The sequence below is a fragment of the Amblyomma americanum genome, chromosome 5, assembly GCF_052857255.1.
Source record: "Amblyomma americanum isolate KBUSLIRL-KWMA chromosome 5, ASM5285725v1, whole genome shotgun sequence".
Classification (NCBI taxonomy): Eukaryota; Metazoa; Arthropoda; class Arachnida; order Ixodida; family Ixodidae; genus Amblyomma; species Amblyomma americanum.
Window position 1 is genome coordinate 178,026,327 of NC_135501.1, and position 21,770 is coordinate 178,048,096.

At 42.4% G+C, this 21,770-nt stretch overlaps 1 protein-coding gene and 1 pseudogene across 2 annotated transcripts; both read right to left on the reverse strand.

Moving 5' to 3' along the window:
* Positions 1-4,249: 4,249 nt before the first annotated feature.
* Positions 4,250-12,932, reverse strand: LOC144134407 (uncharacterized). Its single transcript, XM_077667328.1, has 5 exons — positions 12,800-12,932; positions 10,958-12,107; positions 7,140-7,149; positions 6,439-6,628; positions 4,250-5,538 (listed from the first exon to the last, which is right to left on the reverse strand). Exons 2-5 carry the CDS (start codon positions 12,085-12,087, stop codon positions 4,391-4,393), a joined length of 2,478 nt encoding a protein of 825 aa, XP_077523454.1. The 5' UTR covers positions 12,088-12,107; positions 12,800-12,932; the 3' UTR covers positions 4,250-4,390.
* Positions 12,933-13,905: 973 nt separating this feature from the next.
* LOC144133088 (iris pseudogene) lies at positions 13,906-17,480 on the reverse strand (annotated as a pseudogene). Its single transcript, XR_013314983.1, has 2 exons — positions 17,339-17,480; positions 13,906-16,468 (listed from the first exon to the last, which is right to left on the reverse strand). The product of XR_013314983.1 is annotated as an iris pseudogene (transcript).
* Positions 17,481-21,770: the final 4,290 nt, after the last annotated feature.

Consider the following 21,770-nt stretch of genomic DNA (forward strand, 5'->3'; position numbering starts at 1 on the left):
CTAGGATAGTTGCTATAACGATCGGTAAAAAAACATATGCACTTTTCACTGAAGAATTGGCCAAATCGTTTCCATAATCTGAAGCTAAGAATGAACACAACACTGCAAATGACATTAGAGAAATAACAGCCAAATTATTTATTCTTTCTGCAATATACAAAACAAAGCATTGATAGAAAAGGAAAAGCCACAAAAAGAGCATTATAACGTGCATTTTGCACTTAAAACAATGTCAATATGTGCACTGTTTTATATGCAAAGTGAACAATATTGTGCAAAATTGTGAAGTCCACAAAACTAGACAGCCCTATATGCACTGCAATAAAGCTCTAGGGCAGTCTAAAAACAGGCAGTGATAACAAGCTTTTAAATGAAGACAGTCTCGGACTATGGCAGTGTGACTACACACACTAGCAGTTGCATTAAATTCTGGATGAAATGGTAAAAATAGACACCTAAATTGGCCACTGTCTCCAGAGTCACAATCAATAATTTTAAAAAATTCGCTTCCTCATCCCCTCAAGCATAGCTTTTGGAACTGTTCTTTGAATCATCATTACTTTCAAGGGGTTCAACAACTGCCTTAAATCGCAGTTACCAGATGCTGTAGAATAATTCAGAGGAGCTTAGAGCACTGATTATTGCGTGCGCACAAAACTTGAGCCATTCCTTTTACTAGTGAAATATTTGTCTACCTGAAGTATACGCAACACAATGAGTATGAGATTCAGGTATCCTCTGAATTTAACCGCCCTGATCATCAATTTCATTCTGTAAGATATACATCAGTGCTAGTGCACAAAATTAAAGAAGTTTTAACTGCAAGGGCACTTGAAAAAGTACAATAAATGGCACTGGCAGGATGCCACTGGCATCATCATAAAAATCATGCCAAGCTAAAGATGTTACTTCTTAAAGCATTGCCATTTGTGTTCATTCATTCATTCACTAAAAACCATGTACATTAGGACAGCAAAGATTGTTTAAAATGCTAGTATAGTAAAAGCACAACACAGGCAAACAGAACTCTGGCCTCAAGCAACTTAAGGTATATGGCATCAAACAAACTGTCTTGCATTACAGGAGCACCAACCTTAAAAGCAAAGACACAGTTATTCTGTGTGATTTGAAATATTTTAGGTCTTGCTGACATTCTTAGTGAATGAAAAAAAAGTACCATACACATTTGAGGCTAGCATTCAGTTGCTTCACACACTGACACAAAACACAGTTAATGCAGAGTGAAAAATGTCACATACAATCAACAGATTCCTGGTTAACAGTCAAAATATGTAGATCTTGTTATGTTTTGACACAAGAGGTTTGTTGTGTCTCCCTTATCCGACCATCGAGGCTTGCAACACAATTTACAGTGCCTTAATATTCACAACTCAAGCACCATTTTAAACAAAGCAATACTCGATAAAGGACAAGAGCCTCCATTAGACAACAAACAGATTCAAATGCTTCAAACCTTAACCATATCTACAGATACCACGCTTCACCTCAACAATGCACAGCAAGTTACAAAAGAGTTAGGACATCGATTGCGCGGAAAAACTGATGGTCGATTTGCACAGTTCGGCCAAATGTGAATTAGGTTCGCCAGTACTTAATGGTTTTGACTTCAGTTGCGGTGTGAATATCCGTTGTTCATGGATGGAAGTTGTTCGGATAGTGATAATGGGCTAACACACACATATATGCTGAATTGGTCAGTCTCTACTTTAAAACTGTAGATCCCTGGGATTCCTCATATCACTCCTGGCATAACAGTTAAGCCATGCGCCAGCACCTTGCGATGGCTGGTGCTGCCATAAGTGGGCTTCCAACAAACAACCAAGCAAGCAAATAAGCAGATAAACAAACAAACATAACAACAGGTAAGTGCAGGGAATGGCCACTATAAGTTTTATTGCACTAAAAACTCCAGGCATGTCAATTTACCAACCTCACTGAAGCTTACAAAGGATTCCATGTGATTACCTTGAACTTGCATTTCAACCTTCAATTGCTGGGACCTTCAAACAGAAACAATTGCAGTCTTCTCTAGAAACATTTTCTACTCCATCTGAAAACAAATTTTGCCTAATATCTGATTAAAGTTATAGCATGGCACTGTATGTACTGAAGAAACCACATTATGCTACTTTAATTGGTAATTATATTGCTCATAAAGTTATAGTACTGACCAATGCCAGTTATTAACTTTCTGATTTACCAAAGCAAATCTTTCTCTAATGAGGTCAAAGACAAATTGCAGATTGAGATGAAAGTTTTTCACAGAATTTCAGCAGCAAAGCCAAACAAAATTTCTTCTAAACAAAATTTGAATTCAGTCTTTGTGTGAATGAAAAGGCCACCATTTCAGAGCTCATAGCAACAGCAGGAAATCTAAGTTACAGAGGAAAAGCTCTTACCACTCTTTTTAAGAATTACTTTTTCACAGCTCTGTGAGAAGCGAAGGCACTTAGCAAGCAATCATCAAAACAAACGGCTAGTAGTGTTTTTAAAGCGGTTCAATGAAAAATATAAACAATAGACCTAATGGTAAAAGGGGCACAAAAGACCAAAACACAGAAGTAAAACCAGCAACAACAACTACAGGCATTTTAGCAAAAGCATCTGTGTTCCAATGCTAGCAAGCCATTACATAAAAAAAGTCTCATATAACCGAGAAACCAGCTGAGATGGTTTTTGCAGATAACTTCCTTTTAAAGTAGTCATTTGCACAATGTGATTATATGATGTGATTCACTGTCATAGCAAGGCAGTTTCCATGGCTGTTAACGAAATGGCGAGATTATAATGAAAACATCCTCAGATGCATTGCAAAGGTGGCATTCACCACAGGCTGCACATGCTTATTCCAAGCTTATAAGAACCAGTTGAAAGCACATGCTACTCCAGAAGTGTCAAACACTATACAGCTTGTTGCTTTGGTGATTATGCAACAGAAAGGTTGGAATGACTATTCTATACACCACCATAAAATTGATCTCTCATTCATTCATGTGCAAACCCTATAAACGGTGAGGGTTCATCACGTAAAAGACGCAGCTATTCAATATACAATGTACTGAACACAATTTGCACACTTCTTGTAACATTATTGATAGCTTACGCAATGCAGTCTAGATATGCACAAGCCATACATAGACCTACTGAAGCACTCTCTGGGCATCGTCGCATTGCTGTCTGGATTGCTGTGTACATTTAGTGCAAGCATGTTGGAAACAGTATAGCATGAGTATCTGCCCCTGTTTCCAATAATCCAAAGAGTGTGTTTTCAAACATCTGCATGTACACAATGTAAATGTCTTTAACAATGCACTGCTGATTATGACAAGCACCACCTGCAACATTATTTCAAGTGGCTTGACTCAAAAAACAAGTCACATACAACATTCTTACAATAACACAAGAGATAAAGCAATTAAAATTGTTCCTTTCCAGGCAGCTTCTTCAGGAAACATAGAGTGTAAAACAATATTAATGAGTGAAATTTCATTAGTAATAACAGCATTCTGGGCAGCGTGGGGTGCATCGTGGAGTGCCACGCCAATCTCAAAATCACCGGCCATGGGGTTAAAGAATTGCTGTGGTCTGTTGTTCACTATGGGCTGCCAGGGGGATGCTAGGAAGTGGACACTCTTGGCTAGCATCTGGCAGAAACGGTCAACTCAGTTGCAAAAACAAGACTTTTCTTGAGAGAAACTTCCACAAAATCCTACACTTATTTCCACACAAGCCAAATATTGAATATTCAAATGTGGCAAATTCATTAAAAAAAAGTGAACAGTGCACTGTATTAAACTCATGTGAGCAGTGCACAATTGAGAGAATCTCGGCACAGTTATGATTGTGCCATAGAATCCACTTTTCTGCCAAACACTAGCCAAGACAAATACTAATTGTCCACTGCCCATCATTCCCATGGTGGAAAAAGCGCTCTTTAAGAAACCTGCAATAAATGGTGGCACCTCTTTTCTCTCTAGTTAATGCTGGGAAACTTTAAGGTTAGCCAAGCGTTGCCACCAAAAAATCCAACACTCACCTACAGGCCAAAGAGAGTATGTTATGCGGCTGGACGACTTGCAGTGGAAGCATTCAGAAATGGCCGTGTGCGGTCATGCACGTAATATGCATTGCCCTAGATACTGCTAGTATTTCGCTTTTCATTTTGAACATACAGCATTGCTTAAGGACCTGCCTTTCATTCCTTCATTCCTCATCCCCTTATTTGAAAAGAAATTAATGCATCTTGTTCCTTCTAACAAAGAAAACAAACAAGTCATTTGTTTCACCAGGCAAAGAGAAGGCATTTCCATTAAACTATGCCTAAAGCTGCACACAAATAGGTAGCAGGCTCACTAAACACAGCAGGCTATTAGATATCACGCACTGAGCCAGCAAAAAGAATGACATCTGGATCATGGCTTCGAATAAAGAACATGAACGGGTGATCAACGACAAAGGGAAAGGGAGGCTGACTCTTGACACGTGTTTTCAATTGGATCCTCATTCCTGTCGCAGCTGCTGCCTCTGTGCCTTCTTCATTGACTTCCACAAAGGACTTGTGAAGTGCTGCACTGACAAAAAGGTCCTTTTTCCCACTTATCCCAGAGAGGTCTGCCTCACGTGCAAACAGGTCCCGGACACCCATTGCTTCAAGCACAGCCTTCAGATCCACGTCATACTCAACCTTGAAACGTGGGAGACTGAGGTCGACAGCTGTTGATTCAAGTCCTTTCAGGATGTCCGAGAAATTTGAAGGCGTCAGTGCTGCCTCTAATTTTTCAAGGCCATCCATTTCATTGGGAAGAAGTATCACCATGGATGTCTTGCCACCCTTGTACGGTATCTCAACTGCATTGGTATTGAGGTCACTGTATTCAGTGAGCTTGAATTTGGATTTCTTGTGCATCATACGGACCTGTTTAGTCGTTTCTTTAGACACATGAAACTCCTCCAAGGTTGTCACCGCAGGGCTGAACTGCTCATTCCAAAGCCCTTTGAAGTAAATTGCATTGATCAAAACAAGCCTGGTATCAGAGTCCAAACACCCACTGGGCAGCAGGTCCTTGATCTTGGACTTTGTAGCTTCTTCAACCCATGCATTGATTGCACGCCTGGCCGTAGCTTCACTCGCAAAATTAATGGGCACCACAACGCTGTTATAGTTGTCATTCAACATAGCAAGGTACTCTTTGAGAATGTTGAATCTCTTTTCCACATACAGACGATTGGCAACTCCCAGAGTCACATCCGGTGCATATGCTGAAACCTTGGAGAAGAATTCAGCAAACTGTTTGTGTATTAGGTCATCCTTTGTGTGTAGGACAGCAGCGATTTCACTGGCGGTATGTTCCCTGGCCCCAGCAAGTGTCATTGACAGAGCAGCTGCAATGCTGAACGGCGAGACAACAATGTTTTGATGGCTGTTTTCTGAAAGCAGTACCTTGTAGAGACCTACTGTGAATGCTGAAAGCGCAGCAGTCAGGTCTGAAGACATGCTTACGCTGCCAACAGGATATCCTGGAAGACACAGGTACAAGCGTAAAGTATGAAGTTTATGTTGGTGAGCAAGTATAAAAACATCCTACTCATGCATCAATGCTGTTTTCGATGCTATGACTTTTTAGCATATACATAACAGTTCTGAATGTGGAGCTCAATTTTTGTTACGTAATCAATGACAAGGTCTATAGAGCTCCAAGAACAGGCTTTATAATACGTTTGGCATGTCTTTGAGCTATGCACTGACCGCGAGAAAACGCGAAACTATATCCATAGATTCAGCTATAAACTTTGGTATAGTCTCTAACTAGTGCTCAAATTATCCAAAGGCCCGATTAAAGCATATAGCATGCAAACCAGACTGGGCAAAAAAGTGGTGCAAGTACAGTACGTTGGCGCTCCTGCGATACCGAAACTAGTATATGATTACGACAGCACCGTTAAAATCAATGCGCGCGGTAATATTACTGAACACAGCTTCCCGATTAATCACTTATTATCGACTGCTGCAACGCTAGACACGCACCGTAAAATGCGAATTCTCTCGGTTGAACCGCTAACTTAGTCGCGCTGGAATTTAAGTGACGCAGAGATAGCATATATAGTGCGGCATTCTCGCTTTCTCAACGCTAAGTTTGGATGATGTACTTTCCTGATTTGATCAGAATTATAAATCCGCGCCATCTGCAGCATTGCATGGCGACCCCCCATAACAAGCAGCTTTCGCATAGTGCGCGTTTAGCGTTGCAACAGTTTCGGACCACGTACTACATTCAGTGCCTGCCTTAAATAATGCATAACCACCAAGACCCAAAACAAATGTCATATGGCCTGCTTTCTGTAGCTCATTTTAAGAGCTGTGATCAAAATTCGTAGTTGTGCGCCCGACCAGCGCACGCCGATCTCGACGCCACTTACTTGTTGCGTAGCCAGTCTTGGGCGTCAACGGGAATCTGCCCAGACGAAAACACGGGCGCAGAGGCGCGTGCAAAAACAGCGCTAATTTGGGAGCGAGGCCAACATGGGCGCGGAAGCTAGCTCCTCGCGCAACAGCTCGTTGCTGGTGGTTTAGAATATTTGTCACGTTTATCAACGGCGAGAGTGGTTTCTAGGGCCTCGTGTGAAAAAACTAGGGATACTGAGGAATTAGCGGGGAAAAATTAGCTTCATACGAGGGAATAAGAAAACGCCTCAAAATCGCGCGAAAACCGAGAGCGCGCAGCGAAGTGCGAGCCGCAAGTGCAATGTGTATTTGTTTGCGACGCTACATTGCAGTCGTGTCATAAAATGCGAATGTTATGAACTGTGGCCGCTTCTTTCTGTTAGCGAGTGCTATGAACTGGCTGAATATTAAGGTATTTATTAGCTTGAAAGGCCGCTACAATCATGATGCATGCTCCTGTTTATATATAATATTGTTCGCACGGGATTGCTAGCATGGGGTTTTGTGCTGGTGCGTTGGTTCAGAAACGATTTGAAACTCGTGACTGCTAATTACGGAAAGCCAAAATAACTGCCATAATGGATGGTAAGAAAACGTGTGTGTGCATTTCTGTAGAACATAACTTTCATAAACGAAGTTGGACAGGTCATTTTGACAAGGTGAAGCCAGAGCTGACCATCACAATGCTGGAAGTGGAATTAGAGAGAATTAGCAGCATAAGATAATTTATTTTCCCTCTGAGATACAAAAACAAATTGTTGTAAAAGGAAAAGCCACATAAACAGCTAGCCTTCTATACATGTCCTGTATATATGCCAAACAATGAAAATAACATTGTGCAGTTTAAAAAAGAACTGCAAAACACTGCAGAAAGGCTCTTTGGAAGTACAACAAATATGCAGTGATCACGAGCTCTTGAAGAAAGCAGATAGTATCAGACTGTGGCAGTGCGACCACGTATACAAGCAAAGTTACATTAAATTCTGGGGCAATCAGTACAAATACACAAACTGGCAGTTTGCTTGCAGCGACTACGTAAGTAATAAAAGTCACTCCCCATCAGCACAAGCACAACTTCTGCATAAACATTGAGGACATTCTCTACAATGTTGCAATCTATCTTTGAATCATCCTCACTTTCTGTTGAAACAACTGACTCAAATCAAGTTACCAGATGTTGTATTATGATTTTTGAGACCCTTGCGGTGCTGAGCGCAGCAAGTGCACTAGAGTTCAGCCATGCTTTTCCCTACAGCATTTATCTAATGAGGTACAAGACAAAACTGCATCTTGAGATCAAACCTCTTCACAGAAATTCAGCAGAAAACCAAATACCTTACACAATAAAAATTTATTCAATCTTTGTACACACAAAATCGCACTAGCTCAGAGCTCACGTCAATAACTAAATCCAGGGAACAGAGAAAAAGTTTTTGAACCATTCTATTCAAGCATCACATTCTGACTGCTCTGAGAAGCAAAGGCACATACCACGTAATCATCAATAAAGACTTGTTTTTCTGCTTTTAGAGAGCATTATTAAAAAATGCAAACAGAACTGACAGTTAAAATGGCATCACAGGCTTGAGTACAAAAATAAAAGCAGCAGGAAACATCTAAAGGCACTTAAGCAAATGCACCTGCACTCCAAGGCTAGCAAGATGTTGCACTGAGAGGCATCAAATGAACAACCAACCGGTAGGGATTGCATGCAGAAACTATAGCCTTTCTTTGGGAGTAGTCGTTGGCATAAAGCAGTTATATGTTGCATCATTGCAACAAGTACCTTTTTTGCTCGCTGTTAAGAAAACGGCAGGAATAACCCCGCCAGGCACGAATCACGATCCAATGGGGGAATATTTTCATATTCAGATTTTTGTAAGCAGCACGCCAAAATTGCACAGAAAAAAATTCCAGCCTTTCTCGGTAAGTAATTATGCAGTTTCTCTTGAGTCCTCATATATCCACATCGATTTTCATGGTCTCAGCTAATTCCTGTCACAATGGGTCATTATATAAAAAAATGAACACGTATTATAGTCGAATACAACTTAAGTCTGCAGTGATGTTCCACCTACATTCAGGACCGACACACAGAATTCCTCCACGACAAAAAAAAAGTAGCCTGTTGTTAAAACTTCTCTTGTCACCTAACCAAGAAGATAATCATGCGAAAAAAGACCTAAGCTCTAGAATTTTGATACCTGGCTTGTTTATTAAAGTCAAACATTAAAAAGCTGATTTCGTTTACTTTTGTGGCTGGCTAGCGGAGCAATACAGTACGCCACAGACCGTGGCCCAGTTTTAACAACTGCTGTTTTTTTTAAGTTGCATCCTACTACATTCAGTTTAATGCATTCATGCTTGCAAAACAAGCAAACAAAAATTGATGGTCACCGGAGCCATACCAGGGCTACCATAAAACACAGAAACAGAGCCACCCATTAAAACAAACAGATCCCAGAGTTCATTTTAAATTCCTTGCCAGGTATCTTCGAGCGCAAGGTTTTTCAGGCAGGAGTGCATTTTCGCATCCACATTTGCACATTTGTGAAAACTGCCCCTTGTATAGGTGAGATACGATAGTGTTCAGACTGCATCCACATATGTGACAGTGCATCTCAAGGGGACAAAGAAAGCATCCTCAAATGCACTGCAAAAATGGATTCCACACAAACTGCGCTTGCCTATTCCAAGCAGAAAGGAACACATTAAGCGCATCGTATCTCGCAATCAAGGATCAACTCTGTACAGCTGATTCACCGTGGCACGTTAACACAACTGAAAGGTTGGTACTACAGCAGTTCTAGGCACTGCCATAAAATTAATCTCTCTACCATGTGCAAACACTGGTGAAGGTTTCTCACTTAAGCGGCATGTGACTTTTCAACATAGCAGATACTTGAGACAATGTATAGATCTGATATAAAAAAGTAGCTTGCACATGAACTATGTATATGATATGCACACGCCAAGCATTGACCTTTAAATAACGTCCTCCCCAAGCATCACCATATTGTTGGCTGGACTGCTGTGCACGCTCAGTGCAAGCATAAGGGCATAAGTAGCACAAGCTTTCTGTACCTGTTTGGAACAGACCGAAAAGCAGGCGTTCTGACATCCGTGTATACATGAGGCAAAGGTCTAGTACACGGTACACTGCTTGTAATGACACTCGCCACCTGTAATATCAACTTTAGAAGTGGCTTGATTCACAAAACATATCCCGCACAACAATTAGTTCTTACAAATCATATTACAGATAGAACAATCAAATTTGCTTTTTCAGACAGCTTTTTCATTGAAATACTGGCAGTAAAACAATATACATTGGTGGGATTCCATTATATAGCAAAAACACCATTTTGGGCACTGTGCCTTATGAGTGGAACATCAGACCAACCTCAAAATCACCCAGAGGGAATTGAGATACTACATTCATACACCACGGGTAAGCACAATGATACTGGGTTTTGGCAAATTAGCAAGTGTTTGGCATAAAACATGAATTCAGTCTTAACAATAAGACTTTTCGCTGGGCAAATCACCAGGAAATGCTTTGTGAACTTACACACGAGCATAACATCAAAGCAACTACTTGTGTTAAATTTATTAAACAAGTGAGAACCACACTACTGAACAAATTTAATCTGTGCACAGTGAAAAGCATTGCAGCAGAGCTACGATTCTACAGCTGCTGTTACTGCTGATCATGACAATAATAATAACACCACCTCTTCACCTGCAGCAGTGACTCAGCAGCTTTGACATCTGGCTGCCGAGCATAAGGTTGCAGGGTTTAATTCTGGACACGACAACCGCATTTCGATGAAAGCAAGATGCAAGAACACCCATGTGCTTTCGTGATGTAAGCGTCCATCAAACTACCTCAGGCGATCTAAATTCATGTGGAGCCTCCCACTACGGCGTCCCTCAATGCCTACATGCTACTTCGAGGTGTTAAACCCCGCATACAATGCCGACACTAGCCAAGACAAATACGAAGCATAAATTTTCTGGCATTCCTATGGTGGATAAAGCACTCTGAGAAACTTTCATAGACGGATGCGCCTCTTATCTTTAGGTAATGTTGAGTAAAGAAATGGTTATTCACGACCAAAAACACCTACCTGCTGGCCAGAAAGAACATTATTCAGGATGACAAGCAGACACTGAGGAGTGGCCACTTTTTGAGGGGGGCAGTTGCTGTACACCTATCACTGTTACTTTCTCTGCCTAGGAGAAAGGGTGAAAAAAAAAAAGAGTGGTAGTCTGTTTTTTATTTAGACATTCACTGTTGCTTAAGGCTGCTTTTCATTGATTGCTCCTTCCTTTAATTGAAAAAAAAATGTTACCTTGCCACGCATTACGACAAACAAAATAAACGAGGCATCCGTTTCACCGGACATGGTCATCGAAAAAATGGTCATGGTCATCGCACATCAATCTGCGCCCAAAGATAAACATCCAGCTGGTTCAATATACGAATGAAGCTATTGGATATCACGCACTGAACCGGCAAAAAGAATGACATCTGGGTCATGACTCCGAATGAAGAACATGAATGGATGGTCAACAACAAAGGGAAAGGGAGAAGTAATATCGAGGCACATTTTCTTTCTGATAAGCAATGCTGTTGCAGCTGCTGCCTCTGTGCCTTCTTCATTGACTTCCACAAAGGCCTTGTGAAACGCAGCACTGACAACAAGGTCTTTCTTTCCACTTATACCAGAGAGATCTGCTTCATGTGCAAACAATTTCTGCACACCCATTGCTTGCAGCACAGTCATAAGATTCACATTGTGCTCTACCTTGAAACGGGGGAGACTGAGGTCAACAGCTGTCGATCTAAGTCCTTCGAGGATGACCAAAAGCTTGGAAGGCGTCAATGCTGCCTCTAATTTTTCAAGGCCATCTATTTCACCGGGAAGGAGTATCACCATGGACGTCCTGTCACCCTTGTATGGTATCTCGACTGCATTGACATTCAAGTCATTGCATTCAGCGATCTTGAATTTGGATTGCTTATGCATCATGTGGACCTCTTTAATCATTTGTTTGGACACGTGAAACTTCCTCAGGGTAGTTGCATCAGGGTTGAACTTTTGATTCCAAAGACCCTTGAAATAAATTGCATTGATTAAAACAAGCCTGGTATCAGAGTCCAAACACCCACTGGGCAGCATGTCCTTGATCTTTGACTTTGTAGCTTCTTCAACCCATGCATTGATTGCAAGCCTGGCTGCTTCAGCTTCGCTTGCAAAATTGACGGGCATCACAATGCTGTTGTAGCAGTCATTCAAAATCGCAAGATACTCTTTGAAGATGCTGAATGTCTTCTCCACATACAGACGATTGGCAACTTCCAAAGTCACATCCGACGAATAGGTCGAAGCCTTGGAGAAGAATTCAGCAAACTGCTTGTGTATTAGGTCATCCTTTGTGTGTAGGACAGCAGCAATTTCACTGGCGGTACGTTCCCTGGCCCCAGCAAGTGTCATTGATAGAGCAGCTGCAATGTTGAACGGCGAGACAACAATGTTTTGATGGCTGTTCCCTGAAAGCAGTACCTTGTAGAGGTCAACTGTAAATGCCGAAAGCCCAGCAGTCAGGTCTGAAGACATGGTTATGCTGCAAGGGGCTCCTGGAAGGCACGGGCACGTGTATAAAAAATCAGGAATTTATGAAAGTGAAAAAGTACAAAAATTCACATATCATGAAAGGAGTCCGAACTGGAAGTAAAAATTGGTACTCATACTTTTTCAGTACGGTAGCATTATTACTTGCCATTGCTAATTGCTGGTGCATGTGAATTAACGACTGGCAGAATACATTTAAAATGGCCACTAACATCAACATAGATCTTCAGTGATATATGGCTCTGCTATATGACCTTTTCGCATACACAACTGCCAACATACAGCGCAGGTATTGTGAACAACTACTGATTTGGCAGTCCAGTTATTCAATGGCAAGGTTTGCTGTAAGGTCACAGTTTGCGCATTATATATATATATATATACACCAAGGTGAAAGTCTCCAAATGAGAACTCAAGGTTTCATGTGGTGCTAAATGGTTTAATGGGAAACCAACTGGCTCTCCCAGGGCAAGATTTCTGAACAAGATGTACCGATTGATTATTCATTTGGAACCCTATATTAATTCAGTGCTGCATGAGACGCACGCACCGAAGCAACTGACATTATTAACGCAAAAAATAGCATGGCCTACTTTTACTCGTTTAGGGAAAGAAATGAGATCAGAATGTGTTGTGCTGTGCGCCGTATCAGCGAAATCGAAATAAGTTTGGTTACACTGATCTCCGCGCCACTTACTTGTTTTGGGAGCACACCTGCCGGCCTCGAGTGGGCGTCAACGGGTTCTGCCCAGACGAAAACGGGCGCAGAGGCGCGTGAAAAACGGCGCTAACTACTATGGGAGTTAGGCTGTCGTCGTCGACGCTAGTGCTTCTCGCAGCATAGAGTTACAAAGTTGCTTCGTGGTTGCATGCAGCAGTTGCAGGTTACGTCACACTCCTTGGAATATTTGTCAACAGAGTTGCACGACGGTGCCCAGCGGTTAGCGGCACTGAAAACCTAGGGATACTAGGGAACTTTCGACAGGCGTTTTTTTCGAGTATGAAAACGACGCCTCAGAATCGCGCGAAAAAAGCCCACAGCTAAGTGTGACCGACGGCATAAACGCTGCGGGTGCAATATTGCATGCCATGTCATAAAATTGCCAAATTGGCGAACTGGCCGACCAAGCCAAGCATTTAATTAGCTTACTGCGGGTTGCGCGTATCAAAACATTGCAACGCCTCACAATCGCACGAAGAACCGAAAGCCTGCAGCCAAGTGCGAGCAAAGGCATAAGGGCTGCAGGTGTAGTATTGCATGTCATGTTAAGACTGCCAAGTTTATGAACTGACCGACCAAGGCTAGCTTGAAAGGGCCGTGCCCGCGCGCACGCACTTCATATTGAGTTGAATGCTGAAACACAAGATTTGCGAGCTTTATTTTTGTCCTCTAGACTTGTCCCGTTTCCCGTTGTGGCTCCTCGTCTCCTTGTGCTTGCCAAATTGACTTTTTCTAACCAGACTTGCTTCAGGAACGAAAGTACGTAAGCTGAAACTTTTCACACGCACCTTTACGGCGTAATTTTCTTTTAGTTTTTCATATTTAAAAAATGTCAATAATAGAGACATACTGACCCCAGAAGGTGACATATTGTGATAAGTTAGTGTATTATAACCGCCAACTATTCACGAACGTATAAAATTCTATTAACTATGAACTATTAACGAAGATCAAAGGTTCTAGGTCGACCTCATTTCCATGCAAGGGCAAGTGCTTGCTTGATTTGTCCTCTATCCCTGCAGTGTGAATAAGTCCAGCCATGATGAAAAATGAAGAATGCCTGGAGGTGCCACACAGCATCACACAGAGCAAAAGGTGTAGATTTTTATTATTGCACAATATTTATTTGATCCCAATTCTTTTCCCATTACAGATCAAGCAATGGCACACAATAATTGATGGTGACAACCTCAACAGCTTTGATGAATATGTATAAGCAGCACCATCACCAATTACAAAACATTAAAAAATGGCTAAAACAGGACAGCAGGAAGTTCTGAAACCATTGCAGCAATAGTGGCAGTGTGAACTGTATAAAACAGATGCATAAGCAGTCTGCCCGTTAGTCTGCCTGCAACCATGCCCCAGAACAAAAATGATCCGACTGATACAGATGCCTTTATCCACTAAACCAAGCATTGCAGTTCACAGTCAACACTGGGCACATGCTGCTTCTACACACCAAATTACATGCACTCTAAAACACTGCAGGATAAAACCATTCTCAAAAAGTACTGCATAACACTCATAAAATTAATATGACGCAGTTTACTCAACTGACGAAACATCGCTGCACCTAACCATATATGAATTCCTTCGTTCGCCAGTACAGCACACATAGGCACCATGCTCAAACTTACTCCCTACTCACTGGCTGCTGGATGCATGAGGACAACACTGACTACCCTTCTTGCATATACTGGGGTGTTGTCCAGACATAAATTGAAAGGATTCATCACAATTTCGAACCACCTTCACCTAGCCTGTGTTCCAAGTGCTAGCTTCACATCATCCTCCCTCATGTCTCAGTTGCTTCACTCCACCACTTTAACTGCCCAGAAGGAGCACATAACAGGAGATCCTGGTGAACCAAGCCTGAGCAATCCTGGCTTCTTTTAAAGGATCATGCACACCAAATTCCTGATTGTGCATTTTCCTCTTTGTAACAACATGTAAGGCTTTAGTACTCAAGGATCACAAAGTAGAATTTGCCTACACCTACCTGCTAGGTAGTTTATAATTGAATTTCCTTTCTCGTGTCATTTCAGCTCAACAGTTGAACAGCGGCTGTAACATTGAAGTTCATTTGGCGTTACATTACATGCATTTTTCCTCGTTCTCTCAGTACTAGCTTCCGTGCATGGGTTCTACATAAATTATTTGTTCCTGTGAAGACACATTTAAAACCTGCCAAGGCCTTCCGGCACCTCCTCTCCTTCCTGGAGGCCATCGGCCTCTCTGGCTGCCTATAGGCCTGAGGGGGCAGCACATGTCAACTGGCATGATCATTGCGGCTGCGCGCCTTCCCTCTCCTTTCAATCTTCCCCTCCCCCACCTCCTTCTATGACATGCAGGCAGTGGGCGTGGAGGCTAGCCCTCCAGTAGACAAGCCCGTGTCTTCCCACTTTCCATTCTTCCTACATTCACAGAAGAAGAAGAAAACCATAGCTGAATATTTTGAGATACCAAGCTGTCTCTAGATGTTAGATATCACGCACTGAACCAGCAAAAAGTATGACATCTGGGTCGTGACTACGAATGAAAAACATGAACGGGTGGTCCACGGCAAAGGGAATGCCAATGATGGCACACCTTGCCATTGCCACCATTCCTGTAGCAGCTGCTGCCTCCGTCCCTTCCTCATTGACTTCCACAATGGCCTTATGGAATGCGGCTGAGATGAAGAGGTCCTTTTTCCCATCTATTCCAGAGAGATCCGCCTTGTCTGTGAATAAGTCCTTCACTCCCATTGCATCGACTGTTCTCTTCAGGTCTATGCTTAACTCAATCTTGAACCTTGGAAGGCTGAGGTCGACGATCGTTGAATCCAGTCCTTTTAGTACATCCAAGAGTTTCGATGGTGTTAGAGCAGCCTCTAGCTTTGGGAGACCATCGACTTCATAAGGAAGCAGTATAACCATGGACGTTTTGCCACCTTTGTATGGGATTTCAATTGCGTTTGCATTCAAGTCACTGCATTCTGTATTGATCTTGAAGTGGGACTGCTTGTACATCATGTGGACGTCCTTGGTAGTCTCTTTAGACATGTAGAACTTCTGTAAGATTGTTGCACGGGGGTTAAACTGTTCGTTCCATAGGCCTTTGAAGTAAATGGCATTGATTAAAACAAGCACAGTTTGAGAATTTAAAGACCCACTGGGAAGAAGATCCTTGATTTTGGTCTTGGTGGCTTCTGCAACCCACGCATTGATTGCAAGCCTGGCCGCTTCAGCCTCAGTTTTAAAACTGACTGGCACCACAGTGCTGTTGTAAAATTTTGTCAGCGTGACAAGGTACTCATCCAGAATTTTGAATGTGTTCTCTGTGTACATGCGGTTGGCGATTTCAAGCGTTACACTGGGTGCATGGGTCGACACCTTAGTAAGGAATTCCGAGAACTGTGCGTGGATCATGTCATCTTTTGTGTGCATGACAGTAGCGATTTCTTGTGCCGTTTGTTGCCTGGCTCCAGCAAGAGTCATTGAGAGTGCAGCTGCGATGCTGAATGGTGAGAAGACAAGGTTTCTGGAGCCGTCGCCCTCTGAAAGGAGCTGCTTGTAAAGGTCGACTGTGAAGGCAAACATCGCTGAAGCCAGATCTGCAGACACTGCTGACGCTGCCATGTTAGGGGGTCCTAAAAGTTAACTGTAACAGAATGTACACATCAGGCTTGTGAACAAACAGCAGAATACAGCAAGGTAGTTATCAGTTCTAACAAACAAGGCCATGGTTTCAGGTTTTCAGTCACAGTTTATAGCAGTGAGGGATGCTGAAACATTATATATTTCACTCCGTTTTGGCAACAGGAAAATATACATAAAATTTACTCAGCAGCATATATTACATAGGCACTGCTATTCAATGCCCGGGCTACAACTGACCTCAGCAATTAAATTTCTAAATTAGTTCAGAAGACTTCACATTCAGACATAACCTTTTCTTTATTTCCCCCCGAAGGTTAAACAAATATCAAACACTGCTCGAGAAACACAGTGCACGGTTTATATGGCTGAGAGCTGTGCTGGGCGCGCAAAGAAGTACTGACGGTAAGGTAGGTGGACATAGCGCCGAGTCCGTCTATATCAGTGTCAATCACAGGTCATTCCTTGCCTTTGTGTGATAACCAGAGCCAGCAGAAATTATATGGCAAATTCTTTAATCCGTACGCGAGTGATGTCAAGTCCTGCCGGTGTATGACATGTCCCATTACAACCGCGCCGCAAGTGAGTCGCGGCCATTCGTTATGCTTGGCGAAGTATCGTGCCAGGTAGAGCTTACGAAAGATTATGAACCAAATCTGAACTAGATTTAACGATTATAAACCAAAAACGCGTGAATATTTCGGCCGTCTACACGAGCATTGTGTTTCTCGAACAGTGCCGAGAATAAATGTGCAAATGTCTGCGAATGACAGCCAGCTCGAAGTGCAAACTGTGACAGCGCTGTGGTCGTTCTCAAATGCGCTAGTTATGGATGAAAGCATAACTGACCGGTGAAACACAACCCAGCACTTACTTCTTATAAGGATGGTAATACGCTCTACGTGCCACCAGAGAACGCAGACTTGTAAACTGCGATTCACATGCATGAAGAACGAAACGAATATGTTCACAAAGGCATATGGGCGTGAGCGTCGTGGCTGAAGGGAGCGGAAAACACTAGGGACAGATAGGGAAAACTTCACTTCACGCCAAGTTTGTTTTCACTGTGGATGACCAGTTTCGGTTTCGGATACCTTTTCGCTGGCGTTTCTTTAATGAAAAGGCAGGAACTAATTGCTGCGATTTTCTTGCCGCATAAAAGATGCAGGCATTTATTCACTCTAGTTGTTTGTTTTTCTTTCTGTCCATAGTTTCGTCCATTGACGCACACCATCTTAAGAGATTCATCGACAAAGGCAGTTGTGTTCGGCAAGTGTACATCACGAGATCGCGCAGATCGAGGATTTGCTGTAAATGCAAAATTGCGCGTGTAAATGGTCAAAATTTTACCTGTGTTCTCCACGTATAGCATGCCACAGCGACGACGTCCCCTTCTGAAACCTGTTGCTGTCGACATGACAGCGTTCGTTTTGTGCGAGTTAATTGGTTCTTCATGATGAGCTTGGAAAGGTTTGCGCACACACAGGATATATATGAGGATCCATAGCGCACAATATTCAGGGTACTCAACACGAGCGCTAAACTTCCACTAAACGATCTTTATTTGGCGCTGGCAGCCTTATAAAGATCACTTATGTACACAGTATATACGATTATAACAACGACTATCTTGTCAAGGTGCCAAGGAATGAGAATAAAAATCAATAAAAATAACCGCCAATCAGTGAGCAAGTTTCACACTATCGCCCGCTGCCTTGAATCCAAGAAAGCTAAGTCTTTTCTTGATAATGACACCGAAGCTAGGATCACTAACACAATTTTCCAATCCCTCTTTTTCCATCGCAGCAGCTTCAGTTATCTCCCTTGTTTTTTATCGCTATTTTTTCCTAACATTGAACGCTCCTCGAACTTAGGCGCGCACTTGTGACCACGGCAGTGACGAGCCAAATTACCTGGCCCCTCATCTCTAACGTTTAATTCTAGTTGTGCTCGCTGAGTCGCTTAATTATTCAGGCACCGCGTCCTGTCTACCCGATACACAACTTGCCACATGAAAGCGGCAACCTGTATACAATGTTATCGGTGCAATTTAAGTTACAAAGTCGTTCTGATGCCTTAAACAGATCAGGGGCTGACATTTTGAATTTTTCTGGGGCTGACATGCAAATTATAACTCCAATTTTCTCTCCAATCTTTTTGAGAACGTGGGAAAGCCTGTGATTGAATATAAGGCTTTACTTCAATTTTGTTGAGACCTTCTTTATCTGTCGTTTTTTTGTCTGCGCATGCTTTCTGTTACTGTAACCTGCTTCCTGTTACTGTAACTTGCTTCCTGAAGGCGATCAACCTGATTACTGAAACTTGTCATTATAGTTAGGTGGATTACTTATTGACTGCATTATAGACAGGCATGTTTTTACTACTTCTCTCTTAACCAACTTCGTATGTGCCGAGGTAAACGGTAAGAGAGCCTTATTTCCCCTAGGCTCATACATCCAGCAAACTCGACTCAAAGAAACTAGTTTAAAAAAAAAAAAACGAATCGTACCCTCAACTGTAAGCTCGTGAGTAATTGACAGTGGCTCAGACACTTCGCAAAGGTAAATATTGTGCTTTCTGCTACCTGAAGGCGGCTTCCATTGCTCTTCTGAAGAACAACCAAGTAATCATCTACAAACCGGAACGTTTTTATCACCACTTTACTGTCTAGATTACTCTGGATCCTCCTGGACGGCAGGCACTATACAGGAACTAATACACACTCCCTTTTTTTGCAGATAGACTTCCCCATTCCACTTAACAATGGTTAATGAAGGTACAAGGACACTGAATTCAAGAAACCATCAACTGAAATACCAGCTTCATTTTGAAACCATACGGCACCAACTTTATGAATACAGTCTTCAATGCATTCTAAAAGCTACTGATGAGGCAAAGAGTAGTAAAGGTTCTTTATACCTATTGAAAGAAATCCTACATCCGACCACGAAGCCTTCTCAGGTAGTCAACAACTTGTTCTGAGCTTCTGATTAAAAATGGGTTGTCAGGTTTCAATAGCTTTAGCTCAGTTTGCAAAAACAGGCTTACTTCCTCCTGCTACGAGTCACTGCTACAACAACCCTAAAAGGCGCCTCTGGCTTGTTGGTCTTGACTGAGAAAAACATCTCAAGTGCATTTTTTCCTGAATTTGTGATTTCGAGCAAAAGCCTGGACAGATGCAGCTGCTTACACAACTTCTTCGCTTGCACTTTTGCCTTTTGCACTAAGAAGTGTTGGTGCCGATTAAACACTGAATTAACTGCGTCATGTGCTTTCTTTTGATACAAATCTATCGGAAGCACTGCAAAGCCTGCCTCCTTATCTGATGGTAGAATACACAAGCCATTGTCCTTCAAGTACCTTCCTGTCTTTCGCATCGGAACACACGTGCCGGACGGCTTCCATTTGTTTAGCAGATACAGACCTTCTACGTTGCGCCATTCCTTCTCTGCGGATGGGGCACGACTCGAGACTTGTTTGACGAAGGATAAGAGTTCAGGTACTGATTGCTTCGGTGGCACCGCATACTTCTGTCATTGAACAGTCCGCTGCACAAAGTCCGGAACCTTGACGTTGCCGAAGGCGTGGACCCTTGAACCTTGATCAGGTTCCCTGTCCCTCTTCAATGAGTGGAGCTTCCATAGGCTGGATTGCCATAGGTTATCTGCGGTGCCATCTATCAGGCTGCAGTATTCTTTCAATTTTCGTCGCCTGGCCACAGGCGGTGATCGTTGATGGAAAGCCTGAGGATACGTGATCTTTATAAGGCTGTCAGTGCCAAATAAAGATCGTTTAGTGGAAGTTTAGCGCTCGTGTTGTGTCAATTGAATATTGTGCGCTATGGATCCTCATGTTGACTACCCACTAGCCCAAACTCTGACCCTTCTAATTCACAGGATGTAGGACATGAAGGGGGACAAACGGGCGCCCCCTTTTATGTCCTGTCCTGTGTTTGCGCCAATATTTCCAAAAGCATGCCAATTTAAGATGACCACACTGACGCGCTGCCTTACACTACTTTTGCTGACAGCTGTGCTCGGATACAATTAACGAAGCAGCAAATGCCCTTCAAAAATGCCCTCCAAGCAATGAAGTCAACTTTGCGGCTGATCGCGATGTAGTCACGTGAGCAGAACTTGTGAACAGGATTGACAAGCCAGAGTTCGTGCTGCTTCCACCGCATACTTGCAGCAGATGCACACACTTTTGAAGCAATTATTGGCAAATGAGAAGGACGGGCGAAAGATTCATATTTCTTGGCACTTACGAAAAAAAAAGTCAGAATTGAATGTACAAAGAAATTTGAAGTGTTTGCTAGACGTTTTCGTGTTTCCAGAGTTTACAAATTTTTTCGCGGCTCCTAACAGTCTTTTGCAGTCAAGTTTCAGCGTCATAAATTAGAAAAGAAAATATGTTTGAAAGACAAGAGGCGCCGACCAGTGAAGAAAGGTTCATTATTGACGTTTCGGCTTCCACGCGGAAGCCTTGTTCACAGGTGAACAAGGCTTCTGTGTGGAAGCCGAAACGTCAATAACGAACCTTTCTTCACTGGTCGGCGTCTCTTATTTTTCAAATGTACGCTCCCGGCCAGACGGGATTCCGTCACACGCTCAACTTAAAAGAAAATATGCAAATACAAGTGCAAAACTTTCGTCTTGCCTTTGGTAACATTTACAGCCCCACTTTTTTATGTTACCTGCCCCTTATTGTGTACTACTATCTCAGCATTAATTATATTTTGACTTATGAAACTTATTTACTTTTTACTACTTATTTATTTACTATTAACTTATTTGTTTCGTCGTGGCATGAGTATTCATTGATGAGCTGTGATATGTTATACAAGGTCCATAAATCACAATATAATCTGCAGGCGGAATCACACACATTACATGCAACCAAAAGCTGATTAATTTCATCCAGCACTAAAAAAGCAGGCACAGGTTCATTAACACGCAGTTTGTTGCTGTCAATTTCCTTCATGGAATTTTCCACCTTTAACTCTGGTTTCTCGACTAAATTATTTTTTAGCAGTTGCATATTTCCTTGCAGCAACTAATTCACATTAGTTTCACTTAATGGCATTCAGAAGAAATTATTTTAACTGTACGGAGGCCAGAGACAGATAACCACATCAGAAACCGAGGCGTGGAAACCTACCTTTAAAAACGGACCCTGCTTAATTGCATTTCGGTGCACTGAGTGCACACTGAATTGAGAAGGAAGTTAAACCTTGCTGAACCTTTTTAGATTGTAAGTTTCCATTTTTATCAGGTTGCACACGAGTCAAGAAAGACAAGCAGACT

Bases quoted from the DNA above. Each gene is read 5' to 3' on its own strand.
- LOC144134407 (XM_077667328.1), bottom strand. From the start codon at position 12,087: ATGTCTTCAGACCTGACTGCTGGGCTTTCGGCATTTACAGTTGACCTC. The intron at 5,539-6,438 runs GTAAGTGGCGTC...TGTGTCTTCCAG, and splicing joins CAAGACTGGCTACGCAACAA to GATATCCTGTTGGCAGCGTA.